We start from the raw sequence: 26,505 nt of genomic DNA on the forward strand, positions 1-26,505 counted from the left end.
TTTGGCTAGGTTAAGCTATGATTTTCAGTAGGTTAAGTATATTAAATACACTTTTACTTACAATGAGTTTATCAAGACGTAACCCCATCTGAAGCCAAGGAAGATCTGTATTAGGGAAGTCAACCACTAAACCATTCAGCCCACATTGCAAAGAAGAGAGCAAGATGCCATGGGACTGTACAATGGGCAGCCCCAGGAAATCAGAGAAAGGTCCCGGGAGGAAGCAACATTTCAGCTGAGAATTGAAGGGTGAGTAGGAGTTAGCTAAGTGAAAGATGTAAGAAATTAATAAACAGAAACCTCAATTAAATAAAGTCAGAAGACTCTCACACCCAGCTCCAATAGCAGAGCCCAACAGGAAGAAGAAAGGCTCCTCTTCTTTCCTGACAACAACTCAGCCAAGGAAAAGCCATGGACTCTGTTTACTACAGCCCTCCCAACTTCCTTTTCCCCTCTATAAAAGCATCCTCCTTCCCTTGCTGGGTGGGCCTTGCCTGTGGCTCACTGTGGTTGCAGACCCCGAATTGCAATTCTCTGTTGATCCCAAATAAACCCATTTTTGCTGGAGAAATAACTGGCAGTCTATTTGTTTTAGGTAAACAAAGAGGAGGAGGAGTGTGACTCAGGCAGAAGGAACCGTTTGTGCAAGGACCACAGGTGGGAAGAAACTGAGAGATTTGGAGGTACTAGGAAAAGTCGAGAACAGCTGTGACAGAGGGCTATGAAGAGCAATGAGACTGCAAAAAAGTCAGATCCAGCAGATCCAGTCTGCTTAGAGGCAGACTGAAGGATTGCAGTCATTATTTCCGCAAAGACAAAACGAGTCATTAAAGATTTCTAAACTGGAAATTCATGCTGTCTCCCTTCTCCATTCTTTTCCTTTATGTTAATAATACTCCTTTTAGCTGTCTTGTGGTGGGGACACATTCTGACCCTTATTCTTTGTAAGGTTAATATTTATTCATCAAATTCTCAGAGTTCTGAAAGTGACTATGTGTCCCTATCTACTGTAAGAACTGAATTTATTTAAAGTATTCTCACCTTGTGTTCTTTTCATATTTGTAGTGGTCTTAATTTTCTAGACCTCATGTATATCACCAAATGTGGTGTCAGACACTAAGGTTTGTTTTTCAATGGCTTTCTGATTACACAAATTGTCCTATCAGTGTTTTACTTATTACAGTTTTTTACAGAAGTAGAAAACACAGAGGTAATATTTTGACACTCAGAATTTGACCACACTGGATTTTTTTTTCCCTAGCCATACTACTTTTCCTTTTGTTCATTTCCTTTGAAAGAAATTGTAGCCATTAGTTAATGCCACCCATTTATCAAGGACTGTCCTATACACGTCACTCACATCTCATTTAATCATCACAATAACGTTGCAGGAATGAATTTCTATTTTCTTTAGAGTTGGAGGACTGAGGCTCAGAGGTTATATATCTTGTTCAAGGTCACAGGGTAAATAAATGACAAACACTTCCCCAAATAGGCAGTTTCAGTTTACCTGTGCTTCTGCCAACTTCAAAAGTTCCTAGAACCATAAATGTAAATTTTTTAAAAAATGTATTCCTAGATAGACTCTCAAAAAATTCATGTCTGAAATTATAGGCACTGAAGAAGGTGAGAGGAAGAGTATTCTACTCCTCAAACCTCTGGCCCACAAACACCTAAAAATATGCAAAATCTGATCATTGATGAAAAATACACATTACTTGCTATAAATGGAACTGAATGGTAAGAATAAAAGTGAGTACTCCACGTCCAAACCATCAATACAGCTTTGCCCTGACACATGGTTGTATTTATGGTTTGAGGAGATACTAAAAATAACAAGAAAGGGCAGAAGTCTTGTTTAAAGCAGCGTCTTTTAAAAATGTGTAGCGTGCAAGGATGAACACAAGACCAAATCTTATTTAATGTGGCAAGAATTTTTTCAGACACCCTTTTCTTATAAATTTCTCATCTAGTTCCACTTACATCATTTTTGCTTGACATATCATTTCACCACAGAGCACATTTTTATTGATTATCCAAGTTTTGTGAATACTTTTTAAGAGACAACAAAGTTTATGTCTCACAAATATTGGAAATTCCCCAGAAGTCCTGGGAATTTTGGGAAATCTTAAGACATTCATGTTTATAATTCTTGAAGACATTTGCAGCTTTAATGTAATGTGGCTTTTAACAGCAGTGCCTGCTTTTTAAAGGTCATCTTGCATCTAACCACAAATTGAGAGGATTGTTCGAAATATTTTTTGAATGAAAAACAAAACCCTGTCTAAACACCTGAACCAATCAGATTATTTTTGTCATCACAAACTATGGGGTTAACACTATGGTAGACTGATTTATAACAAATTTAAAGAGTGAAATTTTGTTTTAATAATTTATTTCCAAAGCTAAAATGCTGCTGTAAACAAACAAAAAAGCGGTAAATTCCTTAGTTAACTAGCTAACTACACTTTTTTTCTCTTAGAACTACTCTTCTTTATCTTACAAGATTAGAATACTTTTATATGAACATGTGCCCACACAGAAATCTTTCTCTAATTTGATGTTACTTATAACACATTATAGCTTCTTTAGCTCTTTTTCTCTCACACACAATAGCTATTTATCATGTAGAATCATCAGTTTAGAGGCAGAGTTTGGCTATAATGCTGACTAAAAAGACTGGTCAAATGCCAAATGGTAGCCTGGTTCCCACATTTGCCACATTTGGAATTTTGGATAACCATCACCTACAGCTCTTACACTCTTTAATCATAAAGTGTTGCAAGTCCTCCAGACAAGTGAGGACGAGAGTAAAAATGAAAATTAAACAAATTTTTTGATGGTTTCCGATGATACTCTTTAATTACAAATGTTAAACTTCTGCTAGATTATTCCAGAGTTACTATCTAAATGTTTAACTTGCACTAGTTTATTAAAAGGTAAATATTTAAGGGAACAAGGTATAAGGTATATATGGCAAAAGGAAGTATTTGATACAAAAAATCAACAAACAAAACCCAACAACAAAATTGTTCTAAATGTGTGTAAGAAAAAGAAAGAAAGGAATTTGATGGAAGCTTTATATCACTGAAATTGTTTTAACTTCTACTGTAGATTCATGGTGGGAAACAAATTCCATAATTGAAACTCCAACTATGAACAAAACCTGAGAGGAATAGAATGTATATATTATATTTTAAGCTATCAAAAGTCAGAAAATTCTAGTGAGAGATTAGACTGAAGAAATAAAGAATGTGAAAATGGAGAAGAAATATGATTGAAAGTTCTAAACTGAAAGAAATAGCTTCAATAACATTATAATTTATTGCATCTGCTGTCATTTTTATTTTACAAATTATGAATTATAAAATTATAAATTATATGATATTTCAAGTATACAGAAATAATATAACAGGAAAATCTCTATTATAGTTTTATATTTACCTTTAATTACAAATGACAGGATGCTGGATATAGTTACATTTAACTTCCAAATTACTCAGTTTCACTGAAATTTGAAACTCATGGTTCCCCCAAATATTTTTGAATTAACCTGCCCAAGGAAAGGCAGTCATTGACAAGCTTGGCTAAAATATGAAAAATTGTCTCAGAATAAACCTTTTCTTTAGCTTTCTGGTTGTGTCTATCTTTGAAAATGTCTTTATATAGGGAGTAGCTTGAATGATTAGAAATTAATATGTTAGCGAATTATAAAGGTCAATTTAATTCCAGTTGCTCTAAGTTGAGAAAAACTTGAATGTGAGCCGCAATCACATCAAAGTCTTCAAAAGCAACGGGCAATTTATACTCTAGGACTCTGGGTGGAGTTGAGGTTTCAAGTAGTGTTTTAAAGAATCTCAAACTTTTACCCTTTACCCTCCAGAGTTCTTTGAGTTAACCTCAATTGAAGTTGCTTTCTCACAGGCTTAAGGTTAGTTTAAATTTTTTCAGGGAAGGGTTCCTAAATTAGTTAACTGTGTTCAGAATTAATAAATATACCTGAATATATGAAATATGTAACTCTGACCCAAGCTTTTCAAAGCAGAAGGCAGTCTTACATTTCTCTCCATTTACTTTTAAAATAAAATAACCCTCATGGGTTCTGCTACCATAGCAACTAAAAGTTCTCTTATTGTCTATACTAATTCTGATGAACAGTTTTGTAAAAAGTAACTGACTAAGAGATTCCAGCACAAATACCCCCCCAGGCTCCATTTCATTCCATGTCTTGTAGGAACAGATGGCTCATTACATTAAATAAGACCTGAGACCAGGGTTGGCTTTCTAAAGTGGGTGCCTCTTGAGACAGTTTTTATATTCAACAGGAAAGTGTGTGGGCATTGAAATTACTCTACACGTCACAGCCCAAATAAGCATTGGGTCATTTGAGAGAAACATCTGGAGACCAGAAGAAAAAATCTGACTTAAAATTTCAACACTTTGAAGACCAGGAAACAAATGCAAAAATTTTCCTCCAAATTTGCTTTCTTCTTTATGTAATATTCTTGTTACTCTACTGTCCTTGAAGCAAAGTTCCACGTCTGCTCTTGAGTTCTGAAAATTGCCAGCTGCAAATTCTGACATGCCAAGGGCTCAGCTATATTTGCCCAACCAAGAAAAGGTAAAAACAGAATCTTGGAGCCAGTAAAGATTATAAACATGTTTCTATACTTTTGGTGTGCTGTTTATAAAAAGAACCCACTTTAAGACTTTAATAAGCCCCCAAACTTCATTATTTTGCTCTCCCTCCAAGTACAAAGCATGTTTTGGCATGTTGGAATTTGAACTTTGGAATTTTTAGGAGAGGCAGTGTGTGGGCAAGGACCTAGCACCCTGGCAGGTAGAGGTTCAGCAAGTTTCTCAAAATAAGGTGAAAGAACAGCCCATGGCCTAGAAGCTTCTTTAGGACCCACAGGGGCTAGGATGATAATGCACTGAACCAAAAGAGTTCACTAGACTTCTTCCCAATATTTAAGGACTTTAGACAATCCTACCGCTTTTAATAATAGGTAGCATAAGTTTGTGCATGAAATTCTGAAGTAAAACGATGATAATATAAAATATATGATTATCTAACAAGACTAGGTAATTTCATGTAAAAGCAGAGGCTTTGCTTAAATAAGTTTCCTATTGTTTACAGAGTAAGAAACACTATTATAAGACTATAAAAATGACCCTGAAGTTTCTCCTTCCTGTTTCTAACATGACCATCCTCTCCCCCATTTCCACCCAATATTAATTATTTTTCCCCAGCAGATTCTAGAACTGCACCTCCCAATTCAATAGCCATTAGCCACATACAGCTATTTAAATTAAAATTAAAATAATCCTTTTCTAAACAATCCTCAGAATAGGAGAAAATATTTGCAAATGAATCAACGGACAAAAGATTAATCTCCAAAATATATAAACAGCTCATGCAGCTCAATATTAAAAAAACAAACCAATCAAAAAACAGGCAGAAGGCCTAAATAGACATTTCTCCAAAGACATATAGATGGCCAAGAGGCACATGAAAAGCTGCTCAGCATCACTAATTATTAGAGAAATGCAAATCAAAACTACAGTGAGGTATCACCTCACACCAGTTAGAATGGGCATCATCAGAAAATCTACAAACAACAAATGCTGGAGATGGTGTAGGGAAAAGGGAACCCTGTTGCACTGTTGGTGGGAATGTAAAATGATACAGCCACTATGGAGAACAGTATGGAGGTTCCTTAAAAAACTAAAAATAGAATTACCATATGACCCAGCAATCCCACTACTGGGCATATACCCAGAGAAAACCACAATTCAAAAAGACACATGTACCCCAATGTTCACTGTAGCACTATTTACAACAGCCAGGTCATGGAAGAAACCTAAATGCCCATCGACAGACAAATGGATAAAGAAGATGTGGTACATATATACAATGTAATATTACTCAGCCATAAAAAGGAACAAAACTAGGTCATTTGTAGAGACGTGGATGGACCTAGAGACTGTCATACAGAGTGAAGTCAGAAAGAGAAAAACAAATATCATATATTAACCCATATATGTGGAATCTAGAAAAATGGTACAGATGAACCTGTTTGCAAGGCAGAAATAGAGACACAGATGTAGAGAACAAACATATGGACACCAAGGGGGGAAAGCGGGGGAGGGGGTGGTGGTGGTGTGATGAACTGGGAGATTGGGATTGACATGTACACACTGATATGTATAAAATAGATGACTAATCAGAACTTGCTGTATAAAAAACAAATTAATTAAATTAAATTAAAAAAAATAATAATCCTTTTCTTCAGACTCACTAGCCATATTTCATGTGCTTCAATAGCCACATGTAGCTAGTGGCTACCATAGTGCACAGAATAGAACATTTCCACAACAGAAAGTTCTACTACTTCTAGAAGATTCAAAAATTTCCCATTTTTTAAACCTGAAATTTTATGCCAAAAATGAGTGTCTAATAAATATTTGTGGAATAAAACTGCATAGTTTTCTCATAATTTTAAAACACAGCTCAATTCAATTTTTAGTTGTGGAAAATAGGCAGCCAATTAAGGTAAGCAAAACAGAGTGGAACATCATTTTTAAAACTTCTGGAAGGCTTCACCTTGTAAGCTTCATGGAGCAGGGGACTATGGGGTCATTCTAATAATCACCACTACTTAACAAAGTGTCTGATATATGGCTGGTGTCTCAAATTTTTAACAGTGATTTCCTCTGGAATTAGAACTTCTCTGATGTCTCTGTTGGAGAATGGGGAGACCTGAGGTTTGATTTTCAATTTCGTATACTAAAACTGTAGTTTAAAACTGTATATTTATAATATACTTAGATTTTTTCTTTTTTAAAATAGTGACAAGCTTTAAAGTTTGGGAAATGTTTAAGATGGACTATTTTTTAAAGATGTAACTTGCCCTCCCACCTCCATACACATACATCAGAAACCTACATTCAGTAGTCTAATTATTTGTCCATCTGTACCCTATGAACTGTTTGTGAACACACATTCAAATAAACCACGTTTCTCTATTCCCCATTGTAAATGCAAACACATACATGCACAGAGAAAACTTGCCTCTCCCTTCAGATTCTCAGCCAGGCAAATGGTAATACTTGAAGAAATGTTGATACTACCAATTATATTGACTCAGAAACTGGTTAGTAGACAATCCTTTGACTTTAGGCACATCCCGTAATATTTGTTCATTAATTAAAAAAAAAAAAAGGAAGCCACCGAACTGAACTAGGTTATTTCTAAACTAGTAATATTTTTATGTTCCAGGCATTTACTAGTTTGCTTTGTGATGTGTTCATGTAAACAATTTTAGTAAGTTAAAAAGCTTTTGGGACTTCCCTGGCAGTCCAGTGGTTAAGACTCTGTGCTTCCACTGCAGGGGGCATGGGTTTGATCCCTGATCTGGGAACTAAGATCCCAAATGCCACATGGTGTGGAAAAAAAAAAAACTTTGTTGAAATGTGACTTAAAAGTGCTAATACATTTTTTTTTAAATTTAGATTTAATGAGATTTACCTGATGAAGACAACTCACTTTTTTTTTTTTTTTTTAAATTTACCATCTTAACCATTTTTTTTCAAATTTTTATTTATTCATTTATTTATTCATTCATTTATGGCTGTGTTGGGTCTTCGTTTCTGTGCGAGGGCTTTCTCTAGTTGTGGCAAGTGGGGGCCACTCTTCATCACGGTGCGCGGGCCTCTCACTGTAGCGGCCTCTCTTGTTGCGGAGCACAGGCTCCAGACGCGCAGGCTCAGTAATTGTGGCTCACGGGCGTAGTTGCTCCGCGGCATGTGGGATCTTCCCAGACCAGGGCTCGAACCCGTGTCCCCTGCATTGGCAGGCAGATTCTCAACCACTGCGCCACCAGGGAAGCCCGCTAATACATTTTATATTTTAAATTACAGCAATACTATCAGTTGCCCAGAATTGTTCTTGTCCCTATGAATGGTTCAATTTTCCTTGGGTGTTAAGAATTTTAAAAATCGTATTTTCTGTGTTTTCACAATGTCTTGGAATAATAGAATCATAGATCTATTTCATTCTTTTGTCACACAGCATAACCATACTCAAACCAACCCTGCTCTTATTCTTTTATATCTGGGAGGCCCTATAGCTTTAAAATTTTAGCATCCTCATCTTTTTATGCTTACTTCTGTCATGTGTGGATCTACTAAATTACTCACTTTAGACTCTATCACACATCTCATTAATTTTACATTCCAAATTCAACACTCTAATACTTTATCTTCTCTGCTGAATAAATATCCAAATATGTTAATCAATGTTGCACTGAATCTAGCTAATAACAAATACTGTCCTTTTAAAGATTCTGGAATCTTGTGAATCTTATTTGCCCATATCCTCATAACCAATGGAAATGTCTTTGATAATTGTGAATTGATGCAATAAAAGTTTTAAAAAAATCACACAGGATATAAAGGCTATCTTTATACTAAATTAAAACTTTATTGAATAAAGAACACTCTCCAGAACACATGATCAGATGGACTAGGTCTACATTACATGCAATGAAGCTGAACATGACAGTAGTTTAACATGGAATGTCAAACAAATTAGTATTTCTCATTGTACAAAACTGCTTATGTAGTTGACATGCAAGAAGAAAAGTATGATACTCTGCATTTTCACTAATCATCCGTGATGAATTTTAAAAAGACATTTGAAGAAACTGGTAGATTTCTTTAGGATAGATTTCAAATAAATTAGTTACATGTGTACAATTATTGAAACTTCTTTCAACCTCTCTTGCATTCCAAATAAAATCTTAGTGCAAACATCAAAGTTGCTGGTTACTCCAAAAGACTGTCAAACTCATAACAGAATACAAGTTCTGAATTAATGTGCATAAGTAGGACAAAACCAAGAATACCAGTTACTGCAAAATTCATTTAGGCACACTTAATAGTCCACTCTAAGCATTTTTTCTAAGTCTGTCACATTAAGTTCTAAAGCCTGTTTACAGTACTAAAATTCTATCATTCAAGCATCAATGATTATATTTCAGAAAAAGAAAATCATTCATTTCAGCAATAGCATTACTGCTATATTCTAAAAAAAGAAAAAAAGGGAAAAAAAAAGAATCATAATTAACAAAACCAGTATCCATAATAGGATACATGGGGAAAAACATTTTAGGGGAAAAAAAAATGTGCTTTACTTGCACAGCAGGAATTATATAATGTAAACACCATATTGGCCCACACCACAAAATCCATGAGAAAGGTTCAAATTTGAACACCATGTGTGCATTATTTTCAAATCTGTGTTTGTGAGTTTATACTGCATCTGCTTGTACCAATACATGACAAATAAAACACACTGTTCCACACACATTCACATACAAGTGATTGTTAAATATTGAGCATGGCTTGCTTCCCTGACTTTAACTCAAAAAATGTTAAGTGATATCTCAACTGTTTTTTAAATGTCTACAGAAATCATTAAATGAATGTGAATAGTAGTTGAGGAATGATGCAAAGTGATGGTAATAATAACGTGGATGTAAAAAAGAATGTATGTATAACTGGCTGACATTTGCAAATGCATGGAAAGTCTTCTTCTGTGGGCCGTGTCTGAACTTTTAACTGATACCAAGAATAAAAAATATAGTAGCACAAGTCCATTGACACCTGGAGGGTCAGGCCTAGAAAGCTTACCTTCAAAGTGCAAATTTTAACAATGGAATGTTTTAGCAGGGACATAAGGACAATCCTTTGTCTTCTTCTTGATAAAGAGAAGAAGTAGGATGTTCAAGAAGTATTTTCTCCTGGCCAAAGTTATTTCAGTTTCTTGGTAAAACAAAAAAGTATTTAACTAAAAATATCACCCACCCACTCTTTCACATACACAGAAGTATTCTTAGGGGTGTGTGGGGAAGAAAAAACCCTTAACTATGGATCACCTAATGTAACTTTTATTTAAAATGTAAGTTCTTTGAATCAACTACATTAAATACCAACATGTACCTCCCTCATCCCTTCCCTCTCCACCTGCCTATCCCTAACACCCCCAGTGAACCAGGTATTCTAATGTCTTTGTGTTTTCTAAGCCTCGTGACAAGGCTGTTGAGTACCACCTCCAATGGAAAAAAATGAACACCTAAGGTGCACTTTCTATAGCACCTTTTTCTTCTCCACAATTGAGTGGAATCTTTATGCTCTCAAGACTGGACCTAGATCTCTAGGTCATCAGGCCGAGGTCGGCTGCTGGCACGACTGCTGGCTCTGCTGGAAGGCCGCTGGTCCACAATGGCTAGAGGCTGTAGTTCATGGCCAGCATCGAGCTTTTTAGAATTCTGGGGGTCATCAGGAAAATCAAAAGGCTGTGCGTGGGAGTTAGAGATGGTGCTTCCTGCCTGCCCCATTCGATTTTGTTCTGCACTGTAATTAGCCCAGTTTTGCTCACTTGCTTGTTTGTTGTAATTGCGGCAGGAAGAATTGTTTCTGTCTCCGGTAACCAGCTTGTACCCGGGAGGAGACATGGGTGAGAGGGGAGCGGTTGGGGAGGAGCAGCCATTGAAATAAGCATATTTTGGAGATCCACAGTCTTTGGAGGGGCTCAGTGGGCTGGCGGTAGTGTGGTAAGGATCGCTCTTTCCCTTCACGCGATCCTTAACACCCTTGAAGAAGACATAGAAGAGTTCGATGATGTTCAAGCCAAGAGACACCAAGGACACGACCAGCATGAAGATGATGAAGATGGTTTTCTCTGTGGGACGAGAAAGGAAGCAGTCCACCTGATGCGGGCAGGGATCTCTTTTGCAAGTGTAAACAGCACTCAAACTGAATCCATAGATGTACCACTGGATCAGCAAGAAGGCTACCTCAAAGACAGACTTGAAGAGGATACTGATGATGTAGGTTCGCAGCAAGCCCCCTCGCATTTTCACCTTGCCGTGCTCTTCAATGCCATACTTGAACTTCTTTATTTCAATCTGCTTCAAGTGCATATCCACATTGACACCATCAGTTTGGGCAACTTTGAGTTCCTCCTCTTTCTTGTTCAGTTTCTCTTCCTTTCGCATCACATAGAACACATGAGCCAGGTACAAGAGTGTGGGAACAGACACAAATATGATCTGTAGGACCCAGAAACGCACATGAGAGATTGGGAAAGATTTGTCATAGCAGACGTTTTCACAACCAGGTTGTTGAGTGTTACAGCGAAAGGCAGACTGCTCATCACCCCAGGCTGACTCAACTGCTGTCCCCAGTAGCAGGATTCGGAAAATGAAAAGGACTGACAGCCACACCTTCCCTCCAGCGGTAGAATAGGCTTGAACCTTGTCAAGGAGTTTGCCTAAGGCACTCCAGTCACCCATGTTGCCTGGGCACCACCTGAAAAGAAAAAGACAACTAAATGATCATAGACTACAGATTGTTAGTTTAATATACAGTTTCTTTCAGCCAGCAGTCAAAGTACTGTAAAAGGTCTCCTATCTTTCTAGCACTCTTCAAAAACAAACAAATAAACAAACAAAAAAACCACAAGTGCAAACTCTTCCATTTTCCCCTGAAAAGAGCTCTCAAATTTTCTTGAGATACGCTAAATCTTAGAAACAGCAGCGCCCATGTGCAGAGTAAATTGCGATCTTAACCTTGCGAAGATGTATTACTTGCTCAACTGCTGTCTTACCACGTGACTTGAGAAGTTGTCTGCGCTAAGTGTCTGCTTATTTTATCCCTCTGAACGGTCCAATTAGAGGACTGTTCTTACCTGATAGGCCTGTGTCTGCATGCACACCCAAGCAAAATGCTGATATGTGGTATGCAAAAAGCATGGGTACCTAAGAATTGAGGTAAGAATGCCGATACCCATGCACACGCATGCAACCTGTTTTCAAACCTCATTCCTATTACATATAGTACTTTATTCCTAATTGTATCCTGAAATGTTTCTCCTTGGTAATTCAAGTGTCATTTGTGCATACTCTACAGTGTAGTCATTTATACTTCTCTGTTTCTTCTTAAGCAGTGACTTATGTGGTTCAGAAGTCTGTCTTCTGCCCAGAGGAAAATACGTTGTACTGAAACACACCATTTTGACACACTGTGTCACTAGATGCAGGAACCTACTTTCAAAAAACAAGACTAAATGCACATCACATTTCAAGTAAGAGTTCAATTGACCTCGATACTAATTATAGCCTGAGAAATAAAAAGACAACTTTAGTGTTATCTCTAGTAAAAATGATTGGTTTTAATCTTTGGATTGCTGTACAAGTAAGTTCCTTTACTGGGCTTTGGGCCCTCAGCCCACGTACTCTATTTAACTTCCTATCAATACCTAGATATCTTAAGCCTAGGACTTTCCCATTATTGGGGATGAGAAATAGCCTCGTCTACAGATATGACAGGAATCCCAAAAGTTATTTAGTTCAATTTATTCTTCTAATGCCAATAGTCCTTTTAACTGATGAAAATTGAGGTCTTAAGTATATAGGAAATATTCAGCTATCCGTAGAGCCAGAAAAAGACTTTCAATCCCAAGACCAAGGCTTCCCAATGCACGACACTGGTCTTAAAATTATAGAAAAGCTGGGTTAACGTTAGAAATGTTTCCGTGCTTTAATATACACAATCTTAGAGGGGGTTGAAATCTGGTAAGAAATGAATAACACTGCACGTGGCAGCCAGAGAGAATATAGTCTAATTTTTAGCAGAGAGTAATTGGAGGGTTCAGAATGGGATGAAGTAGTCAAAGATTATTTAATAATTAAAAACAAGCAAAGCAAAGACTTTTCAGGAGCTTATTGAATTTTAAATAGTATAACTAAAAGTAGGATTATATAGGCTTCTTAGAAATATGTTTGTTGTCTGGATATAAAGAATTTTTCACCTGGTATTAAACTATAAGCCATCTTCTCCTTGTGGGAAGTAAATGAGGTCCATGGGAATCTTCTTCCCCACCAAGCAATATTACATTTCTGTCTAATGCCTGTACCTCCTGGCTATAGAGGCCAGAAAAAAATAAATTGGAAACCTGGCCTGGGATTTCCTGGATGGAACAAAGAAGAGATGGCTGATCCATAAACTGAAACTGTAGCAGCTATCTAAATTAGCAGTCTGGGCTGGCCCAGAGACTGGTGCCAAAGAAAGGGGGGTGGGTGATGGGTAAAGGTTGGAGGTGAGTGGGCAAGTTACAGGAAATAATGCCCCCTTGCCAGTGGTCATAAAAAAGGGAGCTTCCCCTCTAGGAAGGGCCATTTGAGATTGTGAAGCGACAGTGAAATTGATGTATGGAAAGAGCAGTCAAACAAGAACAAAGGCTTGTAGGACTGACAAACAGAGTTAAATAGCCAGGGAAAAGCTGGAAAAGCTGGAAAAGCTTGAAGAGAGGGAGAAATTTCGCTTTGATGGACAGTGTGATATGAGAGAATGTAAAAGAAAGAAACTACAATCTAGCAGAAGACACTACACTGGGAATGAAGAAGCACAGTCCGTGAGGGTCAAACAAATAGAACAGAATTTTTGAAGCTCTATCAATAGACAGTTTCGATGTGATGATGTGTAAATTGGTCCCGATTCTGTGTAGAGAATTACAATATTTTGCCAGTGTCATCTGCTTTTGTTCAATACTCCAATTTTGGGGTGGGGGTGGGGGTGGGGGGGGATGAATGACAAAAACAATCAAGTATAAAATGATAAACTGCACACATCTCATCACATTCACGCAATGATCGAGCTCAAGAAAAACTTAACGTGCTTCAGGTACACTGAGAAGTTGTCATTTTAGTCAGTGTTTCATTATTATTCAAAGTAAAATAGGTAGATGCTTGTGGCAATTAATTACTAAGTTTCTTTACACTCTATGGAAAAATAAAACTTGACTTTCATATAATTCTGAGATTCCACAAAAATACCCTACAGTGCCACAGTATGTGAACTGGGTCACTGGGCAGCTCTCTAGGTAGTAGCCAAGTTGTCTTTTCTTTAAGCAGCCACCCAGTTGTCATTTGCATTAACTGAGTTGTACTCTTTCATCTGAATGAGATGAATTATCCAACGGGACACCTAGTATCCTGTAACATGTAGATACCTGTTATTAGCACTATAACAAAAATAGTTAACAACAACAAAAAAAAGATAACAAAAATAGTTATCTTTTTGGTAGTCATTCACTTTGCTGTGAATTAAAAGTTCTATCAACTGGTTGTCCCCTCATCCCATTATTTTCATTTTTCCAAGTCACAGCTGAAAAAGTAATGCCCTTTTATAAGAAGAGGTCATAATTATGTTTATAGAATCCCTAGCATTGATTTACAGACTATATACCCCATTCACATTCACTAGTATGAGACAGGTATATTCCTTATTTGATATATGATAAAATCATGGCAGTTGGGCATATATCCTGTATATTCATGCCTTCACCTCTAGGTTCCCAGGGTGGAAATTTATATGTAGATTAAGGTCTAGGTTAAGGAGTTGTACAAAGTTCTCATTAGGAGCAAATGCTTGACAGTAGCTGGACCGTCCTTCTTGTGTCCTCTATGTACCATATTAGATCACATTTTCCATTGCTCTTCATGGCCCTCTAGACTAGAAGCCAAAAACCAGTCACGCCAGGTGTGACCCGCCCAAGGACCCTCTGGGCCCTTTGCAGCGGTTCCGAAGGGCATCAGAATCACTTAGCAGCATGTGTTAAAAACATACATTCCTGACAGTCACCAGTTTGAATGAATATCATGGGGTGAGGGTGAGGGGTGGCTGTGAATCATTCTTTTGTTTCTTTTTCTTTTTCTAAACAAATGCACCAGGTGATTCTGAAGTAAGTTTTCAGGCCAAGAGGCAAATGTTTCTTGACATTTTTTGGTGCTCTGTCTCGTCTCTCGTTCAAAATATTTAGGAGTGGGGAAATGTCAGGAGAGCAGAAAGGGATTGAGTGTCTAAAAAGGCCAAGGGGATGGCTGGGCAGGGTTAGTATGAGAAGCAGAGGTCTCTGGGCAACTGGGAACTGAGCTTACCCTTTACTGTACAGCCCCCTGTCCCTCCACCTCCATCGGCTGCTCCCCAAGAGCACAGGGACTCAAATGCTTTATTCAAAATGAAAAAAAACCCTTCTATTTTAAGTTACTTTTGACCGTCCCCTTTTCCAGAGCCATATAAACAAATCACTGTGCCAAAGCTACAGTCACGTTGCTGCGTCATTAATGTTCTAATAATTATTAGGAGAATTAGAATATATTTTACTTCCAATTTTAAAGATTTTCCCAAGAAGAGACACTGTAATGAGTTGAGAGTGGGGAATTAAAATAAAATAAAGGTAAATAGGATTGCTTCCTGATAAAAATCCACTTAATGGATTTTTTGGGGGGGAGGGGCGGAAGTACTGTGTGTGTTTCTAATATCCTAAACCAAAACATTATAAGCCCCTTGGGACTTCCCTGGCAGTACAGTGGTTAAGATTCCGAGCTTCCACTGCAGGGGGCGCAGGTTCAATCCCTGGTTGGGGAACTAGGAGCCGGCATGCCCTAGGGTGCAGCCAAAAAAAAAAAAAAAAACACTATAAGCCCCAAAACTAAACTGTAAACTCTCCTAATGTTTTTCTTTAATTTTTGTAAGAACCCCTCTCCCTTGCAGTAAATGTCTTTGAGTGGGCTCAGTTGTGACCATTCCTCTATAGTTACAACAGCCAGATGTGCTTTTGGTAATATTCATAGCCACACATAATTAACATAATCCACATTCAATCTGTCAGCAAATTCTATAGGCTTTATCTTCCCCTGAAAACAGACTATGAGTCTCACCACCACCCCTGCTCTTAGCCTGATCTCAGCCATCATCAGGTTACATGCCACCTTTCTTCAGGTTATATGACAAGAGCCTAGTTACCCTGCTCGCCAATCTACTCTCCTCAGTCAGTCTTGAAAAACTAACAAGCTGATCTGCCTTGATCAGCTCGGTTCCATGCCCATGGCTTGTTCTGGTATCACCTCATCAGTCAGCACTCCAGGCCTGTCACTTGCTACTCCCCTTGTTCTGTTTTTGTTTTTTAATGGCCCTTAGCTCTACTTGATATATTATGTATTTACTTGTTTATTGTTTGTCTGCCTCCATGACAAGGACTTATCACTATCTGCTTTCCTCAGCTAGAATGTGAGCTCCATTAGGGAGTTTCCTTTGTCCACTGCTGTATCTCCAGTGCTTAAGAGTTAAGAGATATTGAATATCTATTGAATGAATTAAAAGCGGCTTGTTCAAAGCAAGGTACCAGGTTTCACCAGTTTTGTTTGTTTGTTTACTATCTCCTTGGGACTCTCTTAATTACAGTTACATATCCCAAACTTCTGAGGTTTCAAATTAATTAAAAAGAGACTTCCACAGTAAAAAAAAAACAAAAAAAGTGGTATTGTCAGCATCTCATATTACACGGACATTTAAATTCTCAAGTGATAATTGCTGTAACAGAGAACTGTCTGAAACAGCATACTTTAAATGATTCCTGAACAGGCAATATGACTGAATTAAGAAAACAGGCTCTTTAACAAAGAATTTCTTAAACAAGGTCTTGAATTTATTACACAAGGGCATAGTGATTTGGGATTCTTGCAGAACTGCACCAGGTGTCATAGATATATATGCAGTTTCACTATTATGCTGTTTCACAGGTTAAGATTTTAAAACAACAACACCAAAAAAGAAAACTTGTGTTGTCCAATTCTGCAGTATTCTAATTCTGACTGGACTACACAATTCAATTGTCACTGAAAGAGACCCCACAGTGTCTTGCAATAGAAGAAATAACCTGTTAAAACTTGTGTTTATTTCAAGAATGATAAATCTTGGGGTAAGATTGGGGCTCTGAAGGGAAGAGTAACAGCTGATACCAACCCTGGTTAATATAACATCTCTATATAGTTTGAGTGTATGTTAGGCAGTTAAGTGATGTGAATCAGGTACCATAGAAAATGTATATTCCCAGTTTATCCGGTAATATACAACCTTTGTTTCCTTATACCTGGGTAGTTAGCCTAACTCTGTGATGTATCAAACCTATTCCGTGTAAACCTCTGTTCTATTTAAAATTCTGTCTCATGGCTCCCTGATTAGCCTTAGATTCCTTTGTAAAGACTGAAATACTGCTACATTTCTGAAGGTATCTGATGTGTGGCATTGCTTTTTTGAGGGAGGTGGGGTGGGGTACACACTAACAAGCCTTCTTTCCTTGGCCCTCACCCTTTTTCATCACCCAGTCGGCATGCATCAGCCTCCACAGAATGATGAGATGAGATGGGAGTTGAGGAGTGAGGGACTCCATCCAAAGAGACAATCCCCTCCCTAGTCCAATAGCTATCACTCAACTCCCCTACTAACGGAAGTTTCTAATGGTCACTTGAGGGGTGCTAGAGGAAAGAGCCTAAGTCAGAAGCTGCAGGCTAAAAGCCATCTTCTTAGATTGTGATCGGATGGACTTTAAAATAACGCTATTTCTATCAGTTTTGGTGCTTCCCCCAAATGTCACCTCCAAATTTACTATTTTTATTGAACAGCCTAGTTATTTTGTCATCATATAAACACACTCTTAGAGCCCTCACAAGTGTATTGATTAAGAAGTCTATTTTCCTTAGTGAGCATTGAATGAGTAACTCATGCACATGAAGCTCTTAATAAAAGCTCAGTAAAATTTAGCTATTACTCTTTAAATGATTTTTAGATATAGATATAGCCCACTTATTTTCTAACTTTGGCATCCTTTCTTTAGCAAAATAGCAACTAAGAAGTGATTAACATTTTCCTAATGGTAATCAAAATAAGTTTTCTAGATGCCCCTGTAATGAGTACAATATTGCTATTTTAGCAACTTCAAAGAGATTTATGAGAAGGAGGAATTTACCCTTTATCAATTAATAGGGAGAAAAGACCATGAAGAGGGTCTTTGTGTTGCTATTTGGAGGCATCTCCTCTAAATCATGGAAAAAGTCATATACTATAGAATGTATCTGCCTAGAAAGCTAGGAAAACTTGGATGTGAAGGTTAGTGAAAGTTAAGAAATTCTTAAAGAAAAATTTTTACATATATATATATATATATATATATATATATATATATATATATATATATATATATATGGCTCACCCTGATTTGTGTTTTAACTTTGGCAAAAGACAGTATGTACATACATAGCCAAATGGTGAATCTAGACAGGCAAAGTGGAGACAAAGTGGAGAATTTAGGTAATTACCCGAAGGAGGTTGGGGGGAACTCCCATTGAGGAGAAACTCTGGGGATATTTTTTAAACTTGACTTATCTATACTGAATATTGACATTAGTGGTAAACACTAGATAATTAATAATTAATAACTTGTCTCCCCAGAGCTGAACTAACTAACGTGTGTGAATACGCTCCAACAATCTATTCAAACAATTGAGAATCTTGAAGGGAAGTCAGATCAGAACAGGAAAGGTGGAGTAGAAGGTATTAATCACTGGTGACTTTCCTATCATTCCCTTCCCTCGGTATCATACGTAGAAGCTCTGAGGCTCATACCAAGCTACCCCTCTGGATATCATCAGAGAAATGAAGGACTGCACTGTAATGTGAGGTTTCCATTCTTCTCTATGCAGGAATTGGAAACATGTAAGTAACAAAACAACTCTCAGTATCTGAAAACACACCCTTTCAGACGCTTGCTTGGAACCGTGTTTCCCAGGGTCAGCAATGTAAGAATTACACTGTAAAGGGCCAGGAATTGAGTGCATGGGGCGGCAGTGATAAATTATAAAAGGTAGTAGAAAAATGTGGAACATATTTAAACAGTGAAGAGAGTAGGATTAAAGCATTACCACTGCATTTTCCAGGCAAAGGACAGGTGATAACTATACTGACTTTGGAAACTACAAAGCACCAGACAGACACACTGCTAGGACAGAATAACCTTCTGGCAATCTGGCCTACATAGAAGAATTACCCTTTCTCCTGAAGGGTTTTCTACCTGGCTTTTTTCATTCTTTGAGAAAGAGTTAATTTAATGAGGTCTCTGCATTACTGCAAGATTTTATTCTTGGCAATCCTTGTATAAGTTAGGCTTTTAAAAAATTTTTCATAATCTACTCTTCAAACTGCCTGAGGCATTTTAGACTGAGTTCAAGTGTGCCTAATTATCAGAGGGTGAGATTAAGCATCTTTTCATTACCAGCTTGGTTTGGGAAGCAGAAGAAATTAAACCCACCTCCAAGTAAAGCCACGTCTATTTTTCCAACAGTTTATAGCTCTCCTCTTCCCACTCCCACTTTGTACTCCTGGAGAGATACACAGGCACGCCCTAGGGTGAGGATGAGGTTGGTCAAGGAGAGCTTTTGATAAGCTTTATCAGAGATGCTCTGTAAACATCTGGATGGCCAGCCAAGAGGATAGGGTGGGCGAGCCGCTGCTGGGAACTCAAGATTTGAGTTTCCGAATTCTGTACTGATCTGCCTCTGGACACGTCATTAGCTCTTTACTCATTTCATTATGGGGCTTCCTCTGCTCTCCCCACCCCATCCCTATTCTTGGGAAGTTTTGAGAACTTAGAAGTGTTACAAGTGCCATTTAGGCACGGTAATTCCCAAGGTACTCAGATTTCTTTATGGTTGATACAGTAGGATTCAACAAGTTCAAAAAAAAAAAAAAAAAAAAAAGGACACTGCGGGTGCGGGTTTTGGAAGGGAAATTAGATTGACACATTTAATTCAATTAATCACTTGCTCTTCTTTTACCATTTGGCCACAGTCCATCTCCCCCCCGCCTCTCTCCCCCTCCCCCTTCCTTTCCAGTGGCGGAACTCGGACCTGCGCTGGGTTTGACTGTGAGGATTTGAGGGAAACTTCTCAGCAAACGTTCCCAAAGCGCGGAGGCTCGGCAGTGCAGGAGCCCCGGGCGAGCCGGGCAGATGATAAGATGGCAGGAGGCGGCCCGAGCCCTCCCGGCCCCAGGCCCCCGTCCTCGTTCAGCAAAGCTTTCATTTTTATTTGCTTTTCAGCATTCTCTGGTGCAAATACTTCAAACTGCAGGGTCACACCAAGAATTTAAACTAATTAGTCTGTGGAGTTAGAACAGACAAAATCCCTACCGGACACGAAAACGCACGGTTGCATTTCTGGCTAACAGAATGCGTGTTACCCATAAGAACATGTAAGAAATTGAGTCCTTTTAAATAACAAATCAGTGTTATCTTTGCCTACTGGCAGCACCGCACCCTGCGGCTCAAACTCAAAAAAGTTGCCCAAGAGCTCTGAAGTCTGCTACAGGTTCCGACAAGCGGAAGGCTGCGGGGCGTGGGGCTGGGGGGAGCTAGCTCCCTCTAAGGCTCCGATTTAAGAAATTTCGTTTCCTATTCTTTCTAGGAGCCCCTGTCTTCGGAGACCGTTTTGGAAATGCACCCTGGCATATACTCTCTTCTAAACATCCGTTCTCTCTCTGTTAATGCTTTGTTAAGTAACCACCACCCATTCAAGGGATTTCACCTCCTGAACTGCCAGCGTGGTCGACTCAGTGGTGGCTCTCCTGAGGTTCTCAAGATTTTTGCACAGTGGTTGCTAATACAAAGTAACCCTTTACTGTTGCTTTAAGAACCTCAATATTACAGCTCTGATTTTTACACCTTTTTGTTTACCGGGTAAAATTCTAGGAAGGGACCACGTGGAAGTCAAGCAGCAAGGTCTTAACAAAGCACTTTGTTAAGAAGTTTGCTTTGCAAGGCTATAGAACATCAATCAAGATTTCCATATGAAAAAGTACAAAGAGTAGAATTCTATAGCAAGCACGTTAAGCAAATTTGCACTTTGATTTTTCTGCTGTTGTCATTCAAACCCCCAACCTAGGCCCCCTAACCCCGCCCCCCTCAAAGTTACAAAGCACCTAGACTATTACTGATTACCCAAAAAAGTAAAATTATCCTCTAAAATGGAGAACCAAATATCCAGTAACTTTATTCTAATATTCTAATCCTAATCAGAAAGATCTGAATCTTATTTACCTGTTGCATTATTAAAAGAAAACTTTTTAACAGTCAAAAAGTAAATACCGTAAGTTCAATTTTAAGTTTAAAACTATAGACACTTTCAAGTTCATCATTCCCTTTACAATATCATATGAAAGCTACATTTAACAAATTTTAAAACTTTAGAAAAGTTTTTCTTGTAGACAAAGAAAGGAATAGGTAAAGGTCTTTTAAAAAACTTACTCTTTCTCTTGAAAGAAGTGAAGTAGGCACGCCAAGTGATTGAACTCCTCAGAGGATGAAGTCAAATGCAAAAGCAAGTCCAGGCCCTCAGACCTGTCTATTTAAAGTTTAAACGTCTTCAGCTATTTGGTACTTTCCTCGCTCCTTCCCCCTAATGAACGAAAAGTGCTGATACCTCATAAAAGCTTTTTTCTTACTTGGAGCACAGAGCTTTTAAAAGTTTCAAGCCACTGACTCAACAAGGAGGAGGGCCTAGAAGAAAGGGGCGGGGAAGAGGAAAGGCGGGCAGGAGAGTGGAGAGGAAGCCGGCGAATGTGGACGGGTGAGGGAGAAGAGGCAAAGAGGAGTAGCCAGCCCGGATAAAGCTGTGCTTTAAATCTGCTGAGAGAAATGAAATAGCATTAGAGACGTGAGTTTCACTACTTGTAGTTGCTCCTTACAACAACAATTATGGGTTTTAGTTAGTGCTTTTTTCACCAAAAGTCCAGGGATGATAAAAAGCAGTGTATTTTAGAATATTACTACCTTTTCTAAACTTTTACTTACTGTAATATTACAGTAAATTAATGTCGTGGAAAACAGTATAGCCAAGGCATACTTGTTTCCTGTTGGCCAAGGTGTGTGAAGTTAAAGGTGAAGTTAAAGGTGGGTGTGAGTGAGTTATCTGAGCTAATTCCTCTCCTCTTAGTTTAAGTAGGGACAGTGAACAAAGGAAATGGAGACGGGAGAGAGAAATTTCAAAAATGAACATTTTATGGTGGTATGCCCATCCCAAATCCACCTTCCATCCCCTTGACTGCTTTGAATTTTATTCTTTACTGCAGTTTAGCAAAAACAATGTAGTTTCATATAACAATAGTTACAGCTGTATATTATACATTTTGACTGTGAAAATCTTGATATCTGACCTCTGCCAGATCTCCAGGGAACTGAAAATTTATATCTCAGCCCCATTCATGCCAACTCACTAAAAATGAAATCTCTTTTGTAGTGAAATGTCAAGATATTTTTATGAAATACTCATATGTTAAGTTGGCATTAGGTGGGTCCCGAAACTATCAACCTTCCTTGAGACCATCTCCCTCTCTAAAACCCACTGGATAGTTTTCTGCCTGATGAGAGCAGAGGTCTGCATATAATTTTTATGTGCTTTTCCACCACTTCCATGGTCCTCCCTCTTCAACCCTCTGCATTAGGGTTTATAACAGCCTGAGTCATGTGGCCTCAATCTTAGAGTGGGTAGATCCTTTGAGGACACTCCAGATGCCATACTAGAGGGCTGTGGTAGGACAATTCCCATAAACTGGCTTCAGTGATTCTCCTGAGGTTGGGCAGGGAAATCTCTTGGCCATTATTCTCTGGAAACAAAGCAAACTCATCCAGCCTTAATACTCTTTACTCTTCTCAGTAGTACAGATATCAGAAAAGAAGAGGATGGCAAATGTTTTCTGATAGATACCTCTCCCTAAATTTGATTTCATTGAAATGGTTAATAAAGCACCTTTTGAAATGTTGTAGTGTTAAGACACAGTTTTGCTCTCTTATGTGCTGGCTATGCTATTTCTAAGGGTACATTTTTCTTTATGTTAAAGAAGGGGAAAAAAACCAGAAATTATAATCTGACTTTCAAGTCTTCAAGTTCAGCAATCCATAAATATTGTTTTGGTCTTGTATTTATATTGTCCTTTCCTTCAAATGAGTTTATTGTTTTGTCCTAACTAAAAATTACTTCCCTTGATTCAGAACACATTCACGAAAATGTAATTTATTCTTTTTATTTTAAGAAAATCTGCTTTCCCTCCCCCTTAAAAAAAAAAAGAAGTCTATGCTTCATTAAATTTACGTAAATATTTGGTTTACTTTTGTAAAAGGATTTATCAAGTACAATTATTACTGAAATCATCCATTTTATTTTTTAAAATTTCCTAAAATGCTAATTCAGAATTAGTTACATGAAAGAAAAGTTGCAATTGGCTATTCTATAACAGGGTTTTTTTTTTTAATGAAAAATTGTGTTTATTTCCAATTCTGTTTTGTTAGGTGTATAAAATGAAATTGTTATTTAAGTATTCTGGAACCTTTTCTTTTTAGTCTATTGCTTATGTGACCAACTGGAAAGAGAAAGAAAGAACTTCTTTATACCAAAATAAGTTACTCATGGAAATTGCTTAAACCATTTTCTAAGCCAAAGAGATTAGTCATAGCATTAGCCAGCAATTAAATAATAAGTTCTCCTAACATGGACTGTACTATATCTTTTATTTCTAAAGTGATTTCCACAAAATCTTTCATAAAAGATGAAGACATTCTATGTGATCTTCTCTTCTTTTGGAATAATGCCACCAAGATTTGATCCTATGAGTAAGAGTGCTCAAGAAGAGCTGGGCCGCTGAATGGCTTCCTTGTTGGAACATTGACAACAGTTACCTTTCATGGACCCCTCGAAGCTTCTCCAAATGTCTAGCAGCAACTCCTATTATACTTCATACTGTAGCAGTGCTGGTGATTTGTATTTTGACCAATAATATACATTTTTTTAAAGCATCCCATTTATCTGACTTTAGAAACTTATCTCCATTGGAATCTTTTGCAAAAATTGTGGGATAGGTTTTTTTAAATGTTTTTCTCATATTCTCAAAAATGCCAATGCCATTTCATTAATATAAACACTGACTTTTCAGAACTGTATATTCTCTGACTGCCAGGCCCTGTCTATGCAGAAGAAATGGATGCGGCCTGATGTGCTAGGCAACACTGCTCTTTGAGAGATGAGGGACAGTCCTTTAGAGTTCTGTCCTCTGCAGAATTTCTTTAGGTGCCACCATGAGCCAGGCCTTGGACTCCGTTTTATCCATGTTGCTCTGTGTATTGAGAAAAACACATTATTGGCACAGTGAAGAGTAGACTATTTTTCAGAATCGTGCAAAGTATTTCTTAATGTGAAAACCAACTGCATTTTTTGATTTTTACCTTTGTTTCAAAATAGCAATTTTTGAAATTTTAAGAGATGAATGGATTAATTTTTAAGGATTTTGAGTGCTTATCTCACACAAACTCTGATGGATTACTCCCACATCAATGTGTAGCATGGATGTTAAAAAATAATTGATGGATAAAGATTGAAGATTAGTAAGGAGAATATTGTAATGGTAGAGGAGTGAGTTAGTTATAAGAACCTGAACTAGGGTACTAGGAGTAAGAAAGGACAAGAAGGTAGATTTACCAGAACTTGATGACAGATTGAATGGGGAGGACAAGAGAGGAGTGCGGAAACTGATTTTGGAGTTTTGATTGGGAAAATGTTACTAACACACACACAAAAAGGAAGTCCGGAGGAGGAACTGATTTGCTGAAAGATATTTAATGATTTCAACTTGGAAAATTTGGTATGAAGAACTGAAACATCTTGGTGAAGATATCTGGCTGGCAGTTTCAAACATGGGCTGTGGAGTTCAGTTTAAAATTGCCATAAGATTTGGGGTTTTACTCATAGAATTGCTATTTGAAACCACAGGTACAGGTAATATAACTGAGATAGTATGTAGGTAGTGTGCCAAAAAGACAGCACTCACACAGCCTCAGTGGATTTCCTTATTTAATACAGGCAAAGAAAAAGAATGAAGAAAGAGGCAAGGTAGAATCAGGTAAAGGAAAGTGGGTTTATTTGTAAGGAAAATATCACCCTGGTACTTGGGGGAGTCTTAACTTTGGAAAAAAGGGCAGTTACTCCTTTCAAACAAGAGTGAATGAAGACCATAAAGGAAAAAATATGCTTTAAAGTAGAGAGTATGTGCTTTAGAAAGCTAGGGTTTAAAAGTAACTTCTCAAATAAAGATGAGGTTATCAGCTGACTCTCAGATTAGAACAAGTTGATCAGAGTTGAAGTTTGCAATACCTCTGTGGGAATCCAAAGGCAGCTGTAGAAGAATAAAAGGATTATCAAAGACTAGGAGGGTCTAGGATGATTTTGTATTGGATTAAGATGGCGTTGTCTTATGGATTTCCTTTCATTAACATCAGAATAATTCTAACCAGGTACCAAATTTCCATTTTATCTAATGTTTATTGGACTGTAAGGAAGGAGAAAAAGTTAATTTGCAACCCCAAAAGTATGCAAATTCAGAAATGCTCTACCCAAACTGGTAAAACCAGCCAGGAAATGGGTTCTTAAAGTGACTGTTGATCAATCATATTTCCTTTGGAATAGTGTAGATTTCCCAACATATTACCCACTTGTGCTAGAATCCTTTTTCAATAGATATATTTCTGGGGTCTGACAATTTACTTTGGAACTCTAGAGTATTCACTTAACTGAAACTTGCTTGCCATTTATTATCATTCTCTCATCCTTGAGAGGGGTTTGAGGATAAAAGGTTGTCTCAACCTGGGTAAAATCTGAACTTATTCTCTAGCCTACACCTATTTCCAAGTGAATTTTTCTGTGAGGCTACACACAAAGTTATTTGTCAAGGGAAGAATTTTTTGTTTTGTTTTGTTTAATGGGAGACTCCCAGCCAGTAGATAAATATGTCTTTGGCTCCACCTTCTGTACAGAGTGAAAATCAGCATCAGAAGAAGTAACTGGTAAACCATTTATTTAATACTTTAACTTTAAATATTTTCACCTTTTTTATTAAGCATGGTTAATTTTTTGGATCATTTGTGAATGTTTACATTAATTCATTTAGCAAATATTTATGTCTCAGGAACTATGCTAGTGAGGGTTTGTTAGTTATGCAGGAAAGTAGTTACTGATATAAAAACAAGGTCCAATCTGTTGGAAGTTTTAGGTGACTTTTTAAATTCTTGGAGATTCATGTTGTCACCTACAACAAAACGCTAGAGGCCAAGGTCAGCTCAATATAAAGTCAGAATATTATCACCCAGTAGAGTACACCTTAAGGACATGCAAAGCTCTTTCAGACCGAAACCATCAACCTACTCATTCCCTGTAGAGGCTAGGTTTTCCATCATTAAGTTCCACCTTTGGATTAAGACACTTGAGTTTTTAAGAAGGTGAAAATGGAGATGAAAGTATATTCTTGGAAAGGGTAAAAGAAAAATTAACAAAAATTAGTTTATCATTGTGACTTAACAAAGACAGTTTGAAAAGACTGAGGATATAAATTCTTATGGGAATGAGCAGAAATGAATCAAGGGGCCTGTGAACTCACCTAAATTTGATAGAACTGACCTTTAGTTCTTTTTGGCACCTATTAGTGCACATCACAAAAGACTGAGGTATATTAAAGCTACTCCCTCATGACACCAGTACCGGCTCAAAATAAAACAAGCCTTAG

The 26,505-nt window shown here is 37.6% G+C and overlaps 1 protein-coding gene across 1 annotated transcript; it reads right to left on the reverse strand.

The window, feature by feature from the left end:
• Window positions 1–8,454: 8,454 nt before the first annotated feature.
• GJA1 (gap junction protein alpha 1) lies at window positions 8,455–21,404 on the reverse strand. The gene is made up of 2 exons (XM_007198531.3): window positions 21,206–21,404; window positions 8,455–11,376 (listed from the first exon to the last, which is right to left on the reverse strand). The coding sequence occupies exon 2, from the start codon at window positions 11,358–11,360 to the stop codon at window positions 10,212–10,214; it is 1,149 nt and encodes a 382-aa protein (XP_007198593.2). The 5' UTR covers window positions 11,361–11,376; window positions 21,206–21,404; the 3' UTR covers window positions 8,455–10,211.
• Between the last annotated feature and the right edge of the window lie 5,101 nt (window positions 21,405–26,505).

Source organism: Balaenoptera acutorostrata, chromosome 14 (assembly GCF_949987535.1).
Source record: "Balaenoptera acutorostrata chromosome 14, mBalAcu1.1, whole genome shotgun sequence".
Lineage (NCBI taxonomy): Eukaryota > Metazoa > Chordata > Mammalia > Artiodactyla > Balaenopteridae > Balaenoptera > Balaenoptera acutorostrata.